Genomic DNA, 13,603 nt, shown 5'->3' on the forward strand with positions numbered 1-13,603 from the left:
CCCCCCCACACCCCTCCCCCCCCCACACCCCTCCCCCCCCCCCCACCCCCCTCCCCCCACACTGAAAGTGCTCTTTGAAGTGTCGCTACTAGCGTAAATTAGTGATTTAATATTATTAATCTTTCCATTGTTAGGAACAGGCTCTCTTTGCAAAGACTTTGGGAAAATTCTACAAGAGACCTGACCTCATCCTCCTTTCGTACCTTTGGGATGCATACCTTGTCGGTCACCTTACTTTTGGCCTTGCTAGCATTTTAAAATATGGCTAGCATTGATCCACTTATCTATAGAAGTAGCCCCTCTACACTTCCCCAGGAGACTCTGCACTTCCACATTCTCTTTTTCCACCATATCCTTTGTTTTGGTCTACAACAGCAGGAGAAAGCCATTCATCACAGTCATGGTCGATTGTCCAACTCAATAGCCTAATCCTGTTTTCTCCCCATAACCTTTGATCCCACTTTCCCCAAGTGCTAGATCTAGCCACCTCTTGAATACATTCAATGTTTTGGCATCAACTACTACCTATGGTAATGAGTTCCACAGGCTCACCACTCTTTGGGTGAACTGAAAATGTGTTGCTGGAAAAGCGCGGCAGGTCAGGCAGCATCCAAGGAGCAAGAGATTCGACGTTTCGGGCATAAGCCCTTCTTCAGGAATGAGGAAAGCCATTCTCTCAGCTCTGCTCAATTAACCTGACAGTGGTGTATTTGGCAAATTAAGAGAGAGAGAGAGAGAAAAATGGAGCACTGCACGGCAGGTAGACCGTCTGCATAGTTTACCTGTTCCATTTGAAGCTCAACACGTTTGGAAGAAAGGGAGTGGCTTTCCTCATTCCTGAAGAAGGGCTTATGCCCGAAACGTTGAATCTCCTGCTCCTTGGATGCTGCCTGACCTGCGCTTTTCCAGCAACACATTTTCAGCTCTGATCTCCAGCATCTGCAGTCCTCACTTACTCTTTGGGTGAAGAAATGTTTCCTCATGTCTGTCCTAAATGGTCCACCGAACCCTCAGACTGTGACCCCTGGTTCTGGACACATCCAGTATCAGGAACATCCTCCCTGCATCTACCCTGCCTAGTCCAGTTAGAATTTTATAAGTCTGAGATCCCACCCCCTCACTCATCTGAACTCCAGCAAAAACAATCCTAACCTAATCAACCTCTTCTCATACATCGTCCTGATAAACTTTTGCTGCACTCCCTCAAGAGCATCCTTCCTCAGAAAAGGAGATCAAAACTGCACGCAATATTCTAGGTGTGGCCTCACTACGGCCCTGCATAACTGCAATGGCACATCCCTGCTCCTGTACTCACAATGAAGGCCAACATACCATTTGCCTTCTTTACCACCTGCTGCTCCTGCATACCAACCTTCAGTGATGGTGCTGGACACCAGGCCTCACTGCATACTCCCCTCTTCCAATGTATAGCCATTCAGGTAGTAATCTGCCTCCTTGAAGTGAATAACCTCACATTAATCCAAATTATACTGCAACCACCATTGCTTTGCACACTCACCCAACCTGTCCAGATCACGAAGAAGGACCGCTACATCCCCGTCACAGTTCACCTTCCTACCCAACTTGGTATCATCAGTAAACTTTAAGATGTTACGTTTTGTTCCTTCATCCACGTCATTAATATGTATTGTAAATAGCTGGGGTCCAAGCACTGATCCCTCTGGCACCTACTGTCTGCCAATTTGAAAAGGACCCATTAATTCCTACTCTTTGTTTCCTCTCTGCCAATCAGATTTCTCTCCATCTGAGTACACTTTCCCCAATCCCATGTGCTTTAATCTTGCACAACAATCTCTTATGTGGGCCTTCATCAAACGCTTGCTGAAAGTCCAAATATACCACATCAACTGGCTCCCCCTTGTCAACTCTACTCGTTACATCTTCATAGAATTCCAACAGATTTGTCAGACATGACTTCCCCTTCATAAATCCATGCTGCCTCTGTCTGATCCTGCCACTACTTTCGAAATGTTCTGCTATCAAATCCTTGATAATGGATTTGGGAATTTTCCCCACTATTGATGTTAGGCTCACTGCTCTATAATTCCCTGATTTCCCTTTTTGAATATTGGAGTGACATTGAAGCTACCGTCCAATCTGCTTCCAGAGTCTGCAGAATCCTGGAAGATGACCATCAATCCATCCACTATTTCTAGAGCCACTTCCTTAAGTACGATGGGATATAGATTATCAGGGCCTGGGTATTTATTTGTCTTCAATCCCCTCAATTTTCTCAGCACCATATCTTTGCTAATATTGATCTCCCTCAGTTCTTCCCCCTCTCTAAATCCTGCATTCTCCAACATTTCTGGTATCTGATTTCTCTTCTGTGAAGGCAGAATCAACGTGTGTATTTAGTTGCTCCGCTATTTCTTTGTCCCCTATTATACATTCCCCTGTTTCTGTCTGGAGGGGACATTTGTCTTCACTTATCTCTTTCTTTTCATGTATCTGTAGACAGTCTTGATGTCTTAATGTAAGTTCCCTGGAAACTTACTTTCATACTGTATTTTCCCTTCTTAATCCTTTCGTCCTTGGAATTCTAAACGGCTCCAAGTCCTCAGCTATTATTTTTCTTGGCCGATCTATATGTTTCTTCCTTGGAACAGGCACTATCTCTAACTTCCTTTGTCATCCATGGATTGGCCCTCTTACTCATTTTGCTTTTGTGCTGGACAGGAATAAACAGTTGTTGCAGTTCAGATTAGAGTGGTGCTGGAAAAGCACAGCAGGTCAGGCAGCATCCGAGGAGCAGGAAAAATCGATGTTTCAGGCAGTACCCCCATGCATTCCTTGATTGTTTGTCATGACCTATCCATTGTCATCCCTTTAAATAACTCTTCCCCAATCTACCAAGGCCAACTTGCGCCTCATATTCTCATAGTTTCCTTTATTAACAGGCAGCATACTAATCTCGGAATCAACTATCTCACTCTATCTTGATTAAAAAAAATTCTTATCATATTATGGTGGCTCTCAGGGGTCTTGCACAGCTAGATTGCCAATGATTCCCTTTCCATATATAGTTCAAGAAAGCCATCCTGTATACACTCCAGGAATTCCTCCTGTATGGCATTATGGCTAATTTGATTTGCCCAATCAATGTGCAGATTAAAAACACTCGTGATCATCAATATTCTCTTATTTCACACCTCTCTAATTTCCTGTTCAATGCCATTTCCAACATCACTGCAGTTTCGGCGTCTATGTATGACACCCACAAATGCTTTTTGCCGCTTGGTATTTCTCAGCTCAACGGTAACATCCTTTGTCACAATTGTTAGTTTGCTCTTTAACCAGCAATGCTACTCCACCACCTTTTCTTTTTTTCCTGTCATAGAGATGTACAGCATGGAAACACACCCTTCGGTCCAACCCATCCATACCAACCAAATATCCCAACCCAATCTACCCTGAGACATTCAGTTCCCCTCCTCGGTCAGCCTGCAGCCACTCTCCCTAATCCCAACTATATTGTACCCCTGTACATCTAACTGCACAATTAGTTCATCCATTTTATTTTGAATACTTCTTGCATTTTGATACAGAACTTTTAAATTTGTTCCACTGGTAAATTTCCCTACTTTTTTTTACATGTTGCCTTGATGCATAAATATATTTGCCTTTTCTGACCCTCACCTTTATTGTCTGGTAACCATCCACCACATCACTAACCTGCACTCATACCTCCTCCTTTAATGTGAGTTTTCTCATTCCCTCTCTAACTGGCCCCTCCTCTCACTCCCTGTTTAGGTTAAAGCCCAGTCTACAACCCAAGTTATGTGATTCACGTGGACTCTGGTCCCAGCATGATTCAGATGAAGACCAGCATGTCGGAACAGTTCCCTTCTTTCCCAGCACTCGTGCCAGTGTCCCATGAATTTTTCCCCATTTCTCCCACACTAATCTGTCAGCCATGCATTTGCCGTCTTAATCATATTGACCCTGTGCCGATTAGCTCATGGCTCAGATAGTAATACATAGATGATTACCTTTTCAGTTCTGCTTATTAATTTAGCTCCTAACTGTTCGTACTTCCTTAGCAGAACCTCTGTCTGAGTCTTAGCTACATTAGTACCTACGTGAACGATGACTTTTGGATTTTTACCCTCCAAGTTCCTCTGCACCCCTGATGAGAAATCCCAAACACAAGCACCAGGCAGGCAGCACAACCTTTGGGACTCTCAATCCTGATCACAGAGAACAGTATCTATGCCTCTAACTGTACTGTCCCCAATTACAATGACATTCTCCCACCCTGCCCATCTCCTTGCACAATAGTGTTGCAGTCAGTTGGCTCATCCTCCCTGCAATCCCCATTTCCGTTCACACAGGGAGCAACCCTGTTGAACAAGGGTTGTGGCTCCAGCAACTCCTCCTCCTGGATTCCTCTCCCTGCCTCACTCACAATCACACCCTCCCATCCCTGACCACTGGCTGAATTGGAGTTAGTTAGTCTAAGGGGTCTGACTGGGTCCTGAAACACAGCTCTCCCAACTCCCTGAAACGTAGCAATGTTCCAAGCTCAGACTCCAGCAACCAACCTTTACTACAGACATGGTCACTGGGAACCACAGTGGGGTCCACCAACTCCCACGTCATGCTGAAATAGCACATCACCTAACCATCATCCTTATTTAATTAGAATATAGAACATTACAGCGCAGTACAGGCCCTTCGGCCCTAGATGTTGTGCCGACCTATGAAACCGATCTGAAGCCCATCTAACCTACACTATTCCATTCTCATCCAAACGTTTATCCAATGCCAATTTAACTACCCTTAAAGTTGGCGAGTCTACTACTGTTGCAGGCAGGGCGTTCCACGTCCTTACAACTGAGTAAAGAACCTACCTCTGACGTCTGTCCTGTATGTATCACCCCTCAATTTAAAGCTATGTCCCCTTGTGCTAGCCATCACCATCTGTGGAAAAAGGCTGTCACTATTCACCCTAACTAATCCTCTGATCATCTTGTATATCTCTATTAAGTTACCTCTCATCCTTATTCTCTCCAACGAAACAGCCTCAGCCTTTCCTCATAAGACCTTCCCTCCATACAGGCAACATCCTGATAAATCTCCTCTGCACCCTTTCCAGTGCTTCCATGTCCTTCCTATAATGCGGTGACCAGAACTGTACACAATACCCCAAGTGCGGTCACACCAGAGTTTTGTACAGCTGCAGCATAACCTCATGGCTCTAAAACTCACTTCTTTCAAAATTGCTGTACAGAGAGATCTGGGTGTTCAGGTCCATTATTCCCTGAAGGTGGCAACGCAGGTCAATAGAGTGGTCAAGAAGGCATACGGCATGCTTTCCTTCAGACAGGGTATTGAGTACAAGAGTTGGCAGGTCATGTCACAGTTGTACAAAACTTTGGTTCGGTCACACTTGCAATACTACGTACAGTCCTACATTACCAAAAGAATGTGGATGCTTTGGAGAGGGTGCAGAGGAGGTTCACTAGGATGTTACCTGGTATGGAGGGTGCTAGCTATGAAGAGAGGTTGAGAGGATTAGGATTATTTTCATTAGAAAGACTGAGGTTGAGGGGAGACCTGATTTGAGGGCTACAAAATCATGAGGTGTAGACAGGGTGGATAGCGAGAAGCCTTTTCCTAGAATGGGAGACTCAGTTACTAGGGTGTCACAAATTCAAAGTGAGAGGGGAAAGGTTTTGGGGAGATATGCGTGGAAAGTTCTTCACACAGAGGGAATGAACTGCCAGCAGAGGTGGTAGGGACGGGCACGGTGGCATCATTTAAGATATATCTAGACAGGTACATGAATGGGCAGGGAGCAAAGGGATATAGACATTACGAAATAGGTAACAGGTTTAGATAGAGGATCTGGATCAGCACAGGCTTGGATGGCCGAAGGGCCAGTTCCTGTACTGGATTGCTCTTTGTTCTACCAATAAAAGCTAACACACCATGCACCTTCTTAACAATCCTATCAACCTGGGTGGCAACTTTCCGGGATCTACGTGCATGAACACTAGGATCTCTCTTCTCATCTACAATACCAAGAATCTTACCATTAGTCCTGTAATCTGTTTTCCTGTTACTCCTTCCAAAGTGAATCACCTCTCATTTTTTCACGTTAAACTCCATTTGCCACCCCTCAGCCCAGCTCTGCAGCTTATCTCTGTCCCTCTGTAAGCTGCAACATGCACAGTCCACAGTTCCACTGACTTAAGTGTCATTTGTAAATTTACTAACCCATCCTTCTATGCCCTCATCCAGGTCATTTATAAAAATGACAAACAGCAGTGGCCCAAAACCGATCCTTGCGGTATCTCACTAGTAAGTGAACCCCAGGAAGAACATTTCCCATCAACCACCACCCTCTGTCTTCTTTCACATAGCCAGTTTCTGATCCAAACCACTAAATCACCCTCAATCCCATGCCTCTGTATTTTCTGCAATAACCTGCTGAGGGGAACTTTATCAAACACTTTACTGAAATTCATATACACCACATCCACCTGTTTGATCACCTTCCCAATGAACACAATAACGTTAGTAAAGCACGACCTACCCTTCACAAAACCATGTTGACTATCCCTCAGCAAATTATTTCTTTCGAGATTGTTATAAATCCTCTCTCTCATAATTCTTTCCAATATTTTACCTACAACTGAAGTAAGGCTCACTGGTCTGTAATTACCAGGGCTGTCTCTACTCCCCATCTTGAACAAGGGGATGACGTTTACTATCCTCCAGTCTTCTGGCACTATTCCTGTAGACAATGACGACATAAAGATCAAAGCCAAAAGCACAGCAAACTCCTCCCTAGCTTCCCAGACAATCCTAAAATAAGTCCCCTGGGCTGGATGAAATTTATCTATTTTCACACTTTCCAGAATTGTTAACACCTCCTCCTTGTGAACCTCGGTCGAATTCTCTATTCCTGAGATGCTGCCTGGCCTGCTGTGCTTTGACCAGCAACACATTTGCAGCTCGATCCCATCTGGTCTAGTAGCCTTTTTCAGTATTCTCTCGACAGCATTGTCTTTTCAGTGTGAATACTGATGAAAAGTGTTCATTTAGTGCCTCTCCTATCTCTTCAGACTCCACGCACAACTTCTCACTCCTGTCCTTGACTGGTCCTGGCCTTCCTCTCGTCATTCTTTTATCCCTGACATACCTATAGAAAGCTTTAGGGTTTTCCTTGATCCTATCAGCCAAAAACTTCTCATGTCCCCCACTTGCTCTTCTTAGCTCTCACTTTAGATCTTTCCTGGCTAACTTGTAACTCTCAAGCTCCCTAACTGAGCCTTCACATCTCAATTTTGCATAAGCCTCCCTCTCTTGACTTCTTTAGTAAACTACGGCTCCCTCAGTCGACCACTTCCTTCCTACCTGACAGGTACATACTTATTAAGGACACACAGTAGCTCTTCCTTGAGTATGCTCCACATTTCAATTGTGCCCATCCCCTGGAGTTTCCCTGCTCATCCTATGCATCCTAAGTCTTGCCTAATTGTATCATAATTGCCTTTCCCCCAGCAATAACTCTTGGCCTGTGGTATATACCTATCCCTTTCCATCGCTAAGGTAAACATAACCGAATTGTGGTCACTATCACCAAATGCTCACCTACCTCCAATTCTAACATCTGGCCGGGTTCCTTAGCCAGTACCAAATCCAATGTGGCCTCGCCTCTTGTTGGCCTGTCTACAGTCTGTGTCAGGAAACCCTCCTGCACACATTGGACAAAAACTGACCCATCTCAAGTACTTGAACTATAGCGTTTCCGGTCAGTATTAGGAAAGTTAAAGGCCCCCATAACAACTACCCTATTACTCTCCTATCCAAAATCTTATTTGCTATCCTTTCCTCTACATCTCTGGAACTTTTCAGAGGCCTATAGAAAACTCCCCAAGGAGAAAGTGTGGACTGCAGATGCTGGAGATCAGAGCTGAAAATGTGTTGCTGGAAAAGCGCAGCAGGTCAGGCAGCATCCAAGGAGCAGGAGAATCGACGTTTCGGGCATGAGCCCTTCCTGAAGAATGCTGGGTGCTGCCTAACCTGCGTTTTTCCAGCAACACATTTTCAGCTCGAGGCTCCTTATTAGCCAGTCAAATAACAGCCCTCCTGTCACGTCACTTTTCAGTTCTCCCCCCTCAGAATTGGAAACCCTTGCCTTCCCAGGCTTCTCTCTGCTCACTCCCAAACAGCGCTGTTATTGAAGTGAAGGCCACAAATCCCTGGGGTAATTTATATCACTTACCTTCCCAGGTTGCTGTCCACTTGCTCCCAAACAGCTCAGCTGCCAAAGTCAAATGATTCCTTTATCCAAGGTGCCCTCACCACCACCACCTCTTTCCCATGTTGTTCTTAGTATTTTGTATTTCTAAGTTACTTCCAAAGTCCCGAATACTGCTTTTAGCCTTTGATCTCTGACTCTCATCTGCGTTGTTTTTGTAGTATATAATTTTACTCTGTATTAATGATCCCAAGCCTGGGATGAAATGTCTGCCCTACTGCAGTGTTGTTTCCGGTTTGTTTCCCAACAGATAAACCAAAATTGCCAGACAACTACACTCAGGATACATGGCGGAAACTTCATGAAGCTGTGGATGCCATTCAGAATAGCACATCAATAAAATATAATTTGGAAGAACTTTATCAGGTAACCACGCTCAACAGCATCCTCATGGTTAGTAATTTGTAAGAAAGGTGAAGATGTGCAGTGCCCCCTCAGCCCTGGGTGTTGCTGCAGACTTTGCCAGCCTGCTCAGTATGGAAAGGATGCAGCAATAAAGGCTGTAAGAATAACCTGAGACTGGAGTGTTAAGTCTGTTTGCTGATCTAAAGTTTGCACTGCTACATATTATCCAACTGAATGTGGCACAAGTGACCAATCAGAGGAATGGGACCTGAAATTGTGCTGCTGAAGCTCCAGTGCACTTGGAGTCGTGTGCTTTATGGTCATCCATTGCTGGTTACACTTTCCAAAGGTATTGGATCTAAAAATCGAACCCAAGTCCTGAGACTCTCAGTTGCAATGTTCATACTGCAAAAATGACATTGATAACTAAACCAAAGAGTGTTGCCCTGCTCGGAGATCCACAGTGTTCTCCGATTAACTTCTGAGCCAGAGCTTCTTCACTCTTCCTTGGATGAAGAACTTTAAGTTTGAACAATTTAGGCCCACACCCACTTAAAAAATGAGGGTGGATCTTTATTTAAATTAGTTTGCAAGAGGATTCGATGGTGTGGAACAAAAACAGAAATTGCTGGGAAAACTCAGCAGGTCCAGCAGTATGTTGGCAGAGAAAGCAGAGTTAACGCTTTGGGTCCAATGACCCCTCTTCAGACCGAAGGCTACTTCTGCTTTCTAGCTCTGCATTCTCCCCACAGATACTGGCAGACCTGCCGAGGTTTCAAACAATGTCTGTTCTTGTGTCGGTGTGGACAAGTTGGGCCAATGGGCCTGTTTCTGTGCTGTATCACTGGAACTCCACATCCAGCATCTGCAGTTCTTTGGTGTTTTTTGGATAGTGTGGATACCGGAAGAAATGAAGAGGCTTCTTAGTGTGGAATTCTCTTCTCCAGAAGTTAGTGGAGGTTGGATCTTTAAATTTATTCAGGGCTAAGTTCAAAAGAGTGCTGATAAGCAAGGGAGTCAAGAGTTTATGTATAGATGGGCAAGTGAAGCTGAGACCACAAACAGAACAACCGTCATGTTATCTCATCATGGAGCAGGCTTGAAGGGCCAAAAGGGCCAAGGTCCTTTAAATTTTGGGTGAAGGAATTTGTGGGTGATGTAATGTCAGCTTAAACATTGGTTGGGCATCTGTACATACCAGATCAGGATCATCAACACTGAGACCTTGGCCTGTCTGGAGTCCAAGTTAAGGTATTGCAAACCGACTTAAATCTAACTGCCTTGCTCGTGTTGGCCATCCTCTGAGGAGCAGCTGAACAGAAGGAGCTAATTTTAATCCAGTATCTGTTACATTATTCAGCTAGATAACGGCTGATCTACATTTTATCCCCATTTACACACCTCGTTTTGTTAACTGTTAAAATCCTTTCCAATCTAAAAAAAAACTCCATGTCCGTTTGGGTTACAAATAACCCATAATCTCATTGAATGGTGGAACAGGCTGAAGGGACTAAATGACCTGTTAGTTGCTGCATTCCTAAACTATAAGACTAGTCCATGCGACATTTCCTCATGAATGCTACCTTTTTAGTTTCAGTATCAGGTCTTAATTGACTTGTTGGTCTTTAGTTTCAGGTGTCTGTTGAATTGTTTTTGACAAGAGGAAATTAGAAGTGAGGAATATGGTATGAGAGTGGAGTCAGGTGTACGCTTGACAGAGTGGGCATGTCAAGTTCACTTGCTGGCTGGAAATCTGAAACAAAAATACAAATGTTGAAAATACTGTAGCCCTGGGAGCATCTGTGGAGGGAGAAACAGATTTAATATTTCAGCATGATGGCCTTTGTTGCTCTGAAGGCCTATAGTGAACCATCTATTGGTAACTTCCATAGCTTTTTGCTTCTGGTGCCAGACCTCTGTGTTTGAGAGATGGATTGTAGTTAATTGATAACTCTCCATGGTGGAATTTGAATTTGACTTTCAGACTACGAGGCCAGTTATCTACGGTGCCTTAATAGTAATCTGACAGGCATCATCAATCAGCAATCAGGGTGCAATCTTGTACCTTAATTTTAGGGGTTCTTGTGGCACAGTGATAGTGTCCTTAACTCTGGGGCAGGAGGTCTGACTTCACATTCCACCTTCCATGAAAGGTTGTCTAACTTGTCTGAACAGGTTTGATTTGAAAATATTCTTGTCCTATGCCTTAATGATACAAAAGGTTTGTTTGCTGTTTAACATATGTACTTGTTTACCTTTTATCAGAGCAACAGCATGTGTTTGTAGTTATTATATCTCAAGGCTCCTAACGTGAGATTAACGGGAGAAAATAGGTGTGAATTTGACTAAATCTCTGTCAACAGCTCCTCATCAAAGAAGAGTATTTTAAGGGGACAAGAAAATTCTCATAAACACAAGGAAATGATGTGGTCAAGAGAGGTCTGTGTCTTTGTTCTCTCCTCTTCAGATCGCAACGATAATTAGTGCACAGTTAGTACTTCAAGCTCCTGCACTTTGACATATCTAACTGGGCTGAGCAGCAGTTGTGGGTGGCTATCATCTGAGATTTAAGAAAGCTCTGATATTGCAATCTGATTGATATAGAAATGGATTTTTTTCTGTCACATACAGGCCGTTGAGAATCTGTGTTCCTATAAAGTGTCAGCAACCCTATACAAACAACTGAGACAGGTATGTGAAGACCATGTGAAGGCACAGATTTTGCAGTTTCGGGAATATCCTTTTTCTCCTCCATAATTGCTTGCTGTAATTCATATTATGTCGATGCTTGTCATTACTTTAGGCTGTACACTTAACACAGTCTTCCATTATCCTGTTGGTTTGCCTGAGCTTTCAGGTAAGTACAGTTCTAGCAGAAGCCACATTTCTGTATGAAAAGAGCCCGAATGGTTTCAAAGCAATTTTTGTTGTCATTAATCCACCAAAGTAAGAGGTTTTAACACGCAAACTACTAATTAGGCATTGAAAATATATCCACTGTTGGTTAAAACTTTCTGCAACCAGTTAAGGGATTAATTTTTTTCCCTGAACTTTGCATTTTTATGCCATGGGATGGCACATTGGCTCAGTGGTTAGCACCACTGCTTCATAGCACCAGGGACCAGGGTACGATTCCAGCCTCGAGTGACTGTGTGGAGTTTTCCCCATGTCTGTCTGGGTTTCCTTTGGTTATTCAAGCTTCCTCCCATAGTCCAACGATGTGCACTTTAGCTGGACTAGCCATGCTGAATTGCCCATGGTGTCCAGGGATGTGCAGGCTGGGTGGACTAGCCTTGGGAAATGTGGGGTTGTGGGGTTAGAGTGGTGGGGTGGTACTGGGTGATCACAGAATCGGTGTGGACTTGATGACTCAAACAGCCTCTTTCTGTACTGCAGGGATTCTAGATTGTGACTCTGTTAGATTTGTTATAGAGCACGCATTCTGATAAAATCCTATTAATGTGCGCATGCTGGAACCCCATCTTAAGCTAATTTAATTAAAACAAAAGCATTTTCTACTGAATCTGCGCGATACGTAAGTGGTTCAGCTTCGAGGAGAGCAAACCAAAATGCTGAACCTGCTTCATGGATGCCATTGAATGTATAGAACACTTGACCCAATTGGCCTGTATGCCTGATTAAGTCTCACATGAAGTACCTCCTCCTCCTGCTGAAAATGTGTTGCTGGAAAAGCGCAGCAGGTCAGGCAGCATCCAAGGAACAGGAGATTTGATGTTTCGGGCATAAGCCCTACCTCCTAATCCTGTCCATCAAACCTGACCTGCAAATCCTCCAGTACTTTCTCCCTCGTGGTTTTAATGAGTGATGGTGATCTGGCCAGGGATAGGATTGCTGTTTGTTTGATGCTAGGAATGTGAGGGGTAAAGAGGTCGGGATGAAAGTGATGGGTCGAAGAGGGGGTGGAACGGATAGTTGGGAAGGAAGATGGACAGGTCAGGAGGGCGGTGTCGAGTTGGAGGTTTGGGACTGTGATAAGGTAGGGGGGAAGGGAACTGGTGCAATCCACATTGATCCCCTGTAGTTGGAGGGTCCCAAGGCAGAAGTTGAGGTGTTTTTCCTCCAGGTATCGGGTGGTTAGGGTTTGGCGATGGACGAAACCCAGAGCCTGCATGTCCTTGGCAGAATGGGAGGTGGAGTTGAAGTGTTCAGCCACAGAGCGGTGGGGTTGGTGGGTGCGGGTGTCCCAGAGATGTTCTCTGAAACGATCTGCAAGTTGGCGTCCTGTCTCCCCGATGGAGAGGAGACCACATCGGGCACAACGAACACAGTAGATGACGTGTATAGAAGTACAGGTACATTTCTGTTGGATGTGGAAGGATCCTTTGGGGTCCTGGGCAGTGGGGTCTGGGCGCCGGCTTTGCACTTGCAAGGGAAGGTGCCGGGAATGGGGGGCAAGGGGTGGTCGTGGATCTGACAAGGGAGTCGTGGCGAGAATGGTCTGTCCAAAACACAGATAGGGACAGGGAGGGAAATATATCCCCAGTGGTAGGTTCTGTTTGCAGGTGGCTAAGAATGATGTGCTGTATCTGGAAGTTAGTGGAAGATGAGGATGGGGGGTCGGGGGGGTGGAGGGGAGGTGGGGGTTCTGTCCTTGTTGCAGTTGGAGGGATGGGGTTCAAGGACAGAGGTGCAAGAAGTGGAGGAGATGCGCTGGAGGGCGTCGTCGCCCACGTGGGAAGGGAAATTGCATTTGAAGAATTGAAGAAAGCGGCCAATTGGTGTGTTCTATAGTAAGATTGGTCTTCCTGGGAGCAGATGAGGCGGAGGAATTGGGAATAAGGGTTGGCATTTTTGCAGGGGACGGGCTCATCTTTTCCTCTGCTACATCGATCACTGTATCAGCGATGCCTCGTGCTCCAATGAGGAGGTTGAACAGTTCATCAACTTCACAAACACCTACCCTGACCTCCAATTCACCTGGACCATTCGGACACCTCGCTCCCC

The 13,603-nt window shown here is 44.9% G+C and overlaps 1 protein-coding gene across 2 annotated transcripts in view; it reads left to right on the forward strand.

The window, feature by feature from the left end:
* LOC132820931 (cullin-4A-like) overlaps positions 1-13,603 on the forward strand; it is a 62,916-nt gene that overhangs the window by 4,735 nt on the left and 44,578 nt on the right. For both annotated transcript variants that reach the window (XM_060833307.1, XM_060833306.1), the window contains exons 2-3: positions 8,544-8,659; positions 11,270-11,373. In XM_060833307.1, the coding sequence (XP_060689290.1) occupies positions 8,544-8,659; positions 11,270-11,373 (220 nt within the window). The remainder of the gene's footprint in view (positions 1-8,543; positions 8,660-11,269; positions 11,374-13,603) is intronic.

Source organism: Hemiscyllium ocellatum, chromosome 12 (assembly GCF_020745735.1).
Source record: "Hemiscyllium ocellatum isolate sHemOce1 chromosome 12, sHemOce1.pat.X.cur, whole genome shotgun sequence".
NCBI lineage: Eukaryota > Metazoa > Chordata > Chondrichthyes > Orectolobiformes > Hemiscylliidae > Hemiscyllium > Hemiscyllium ocellatum.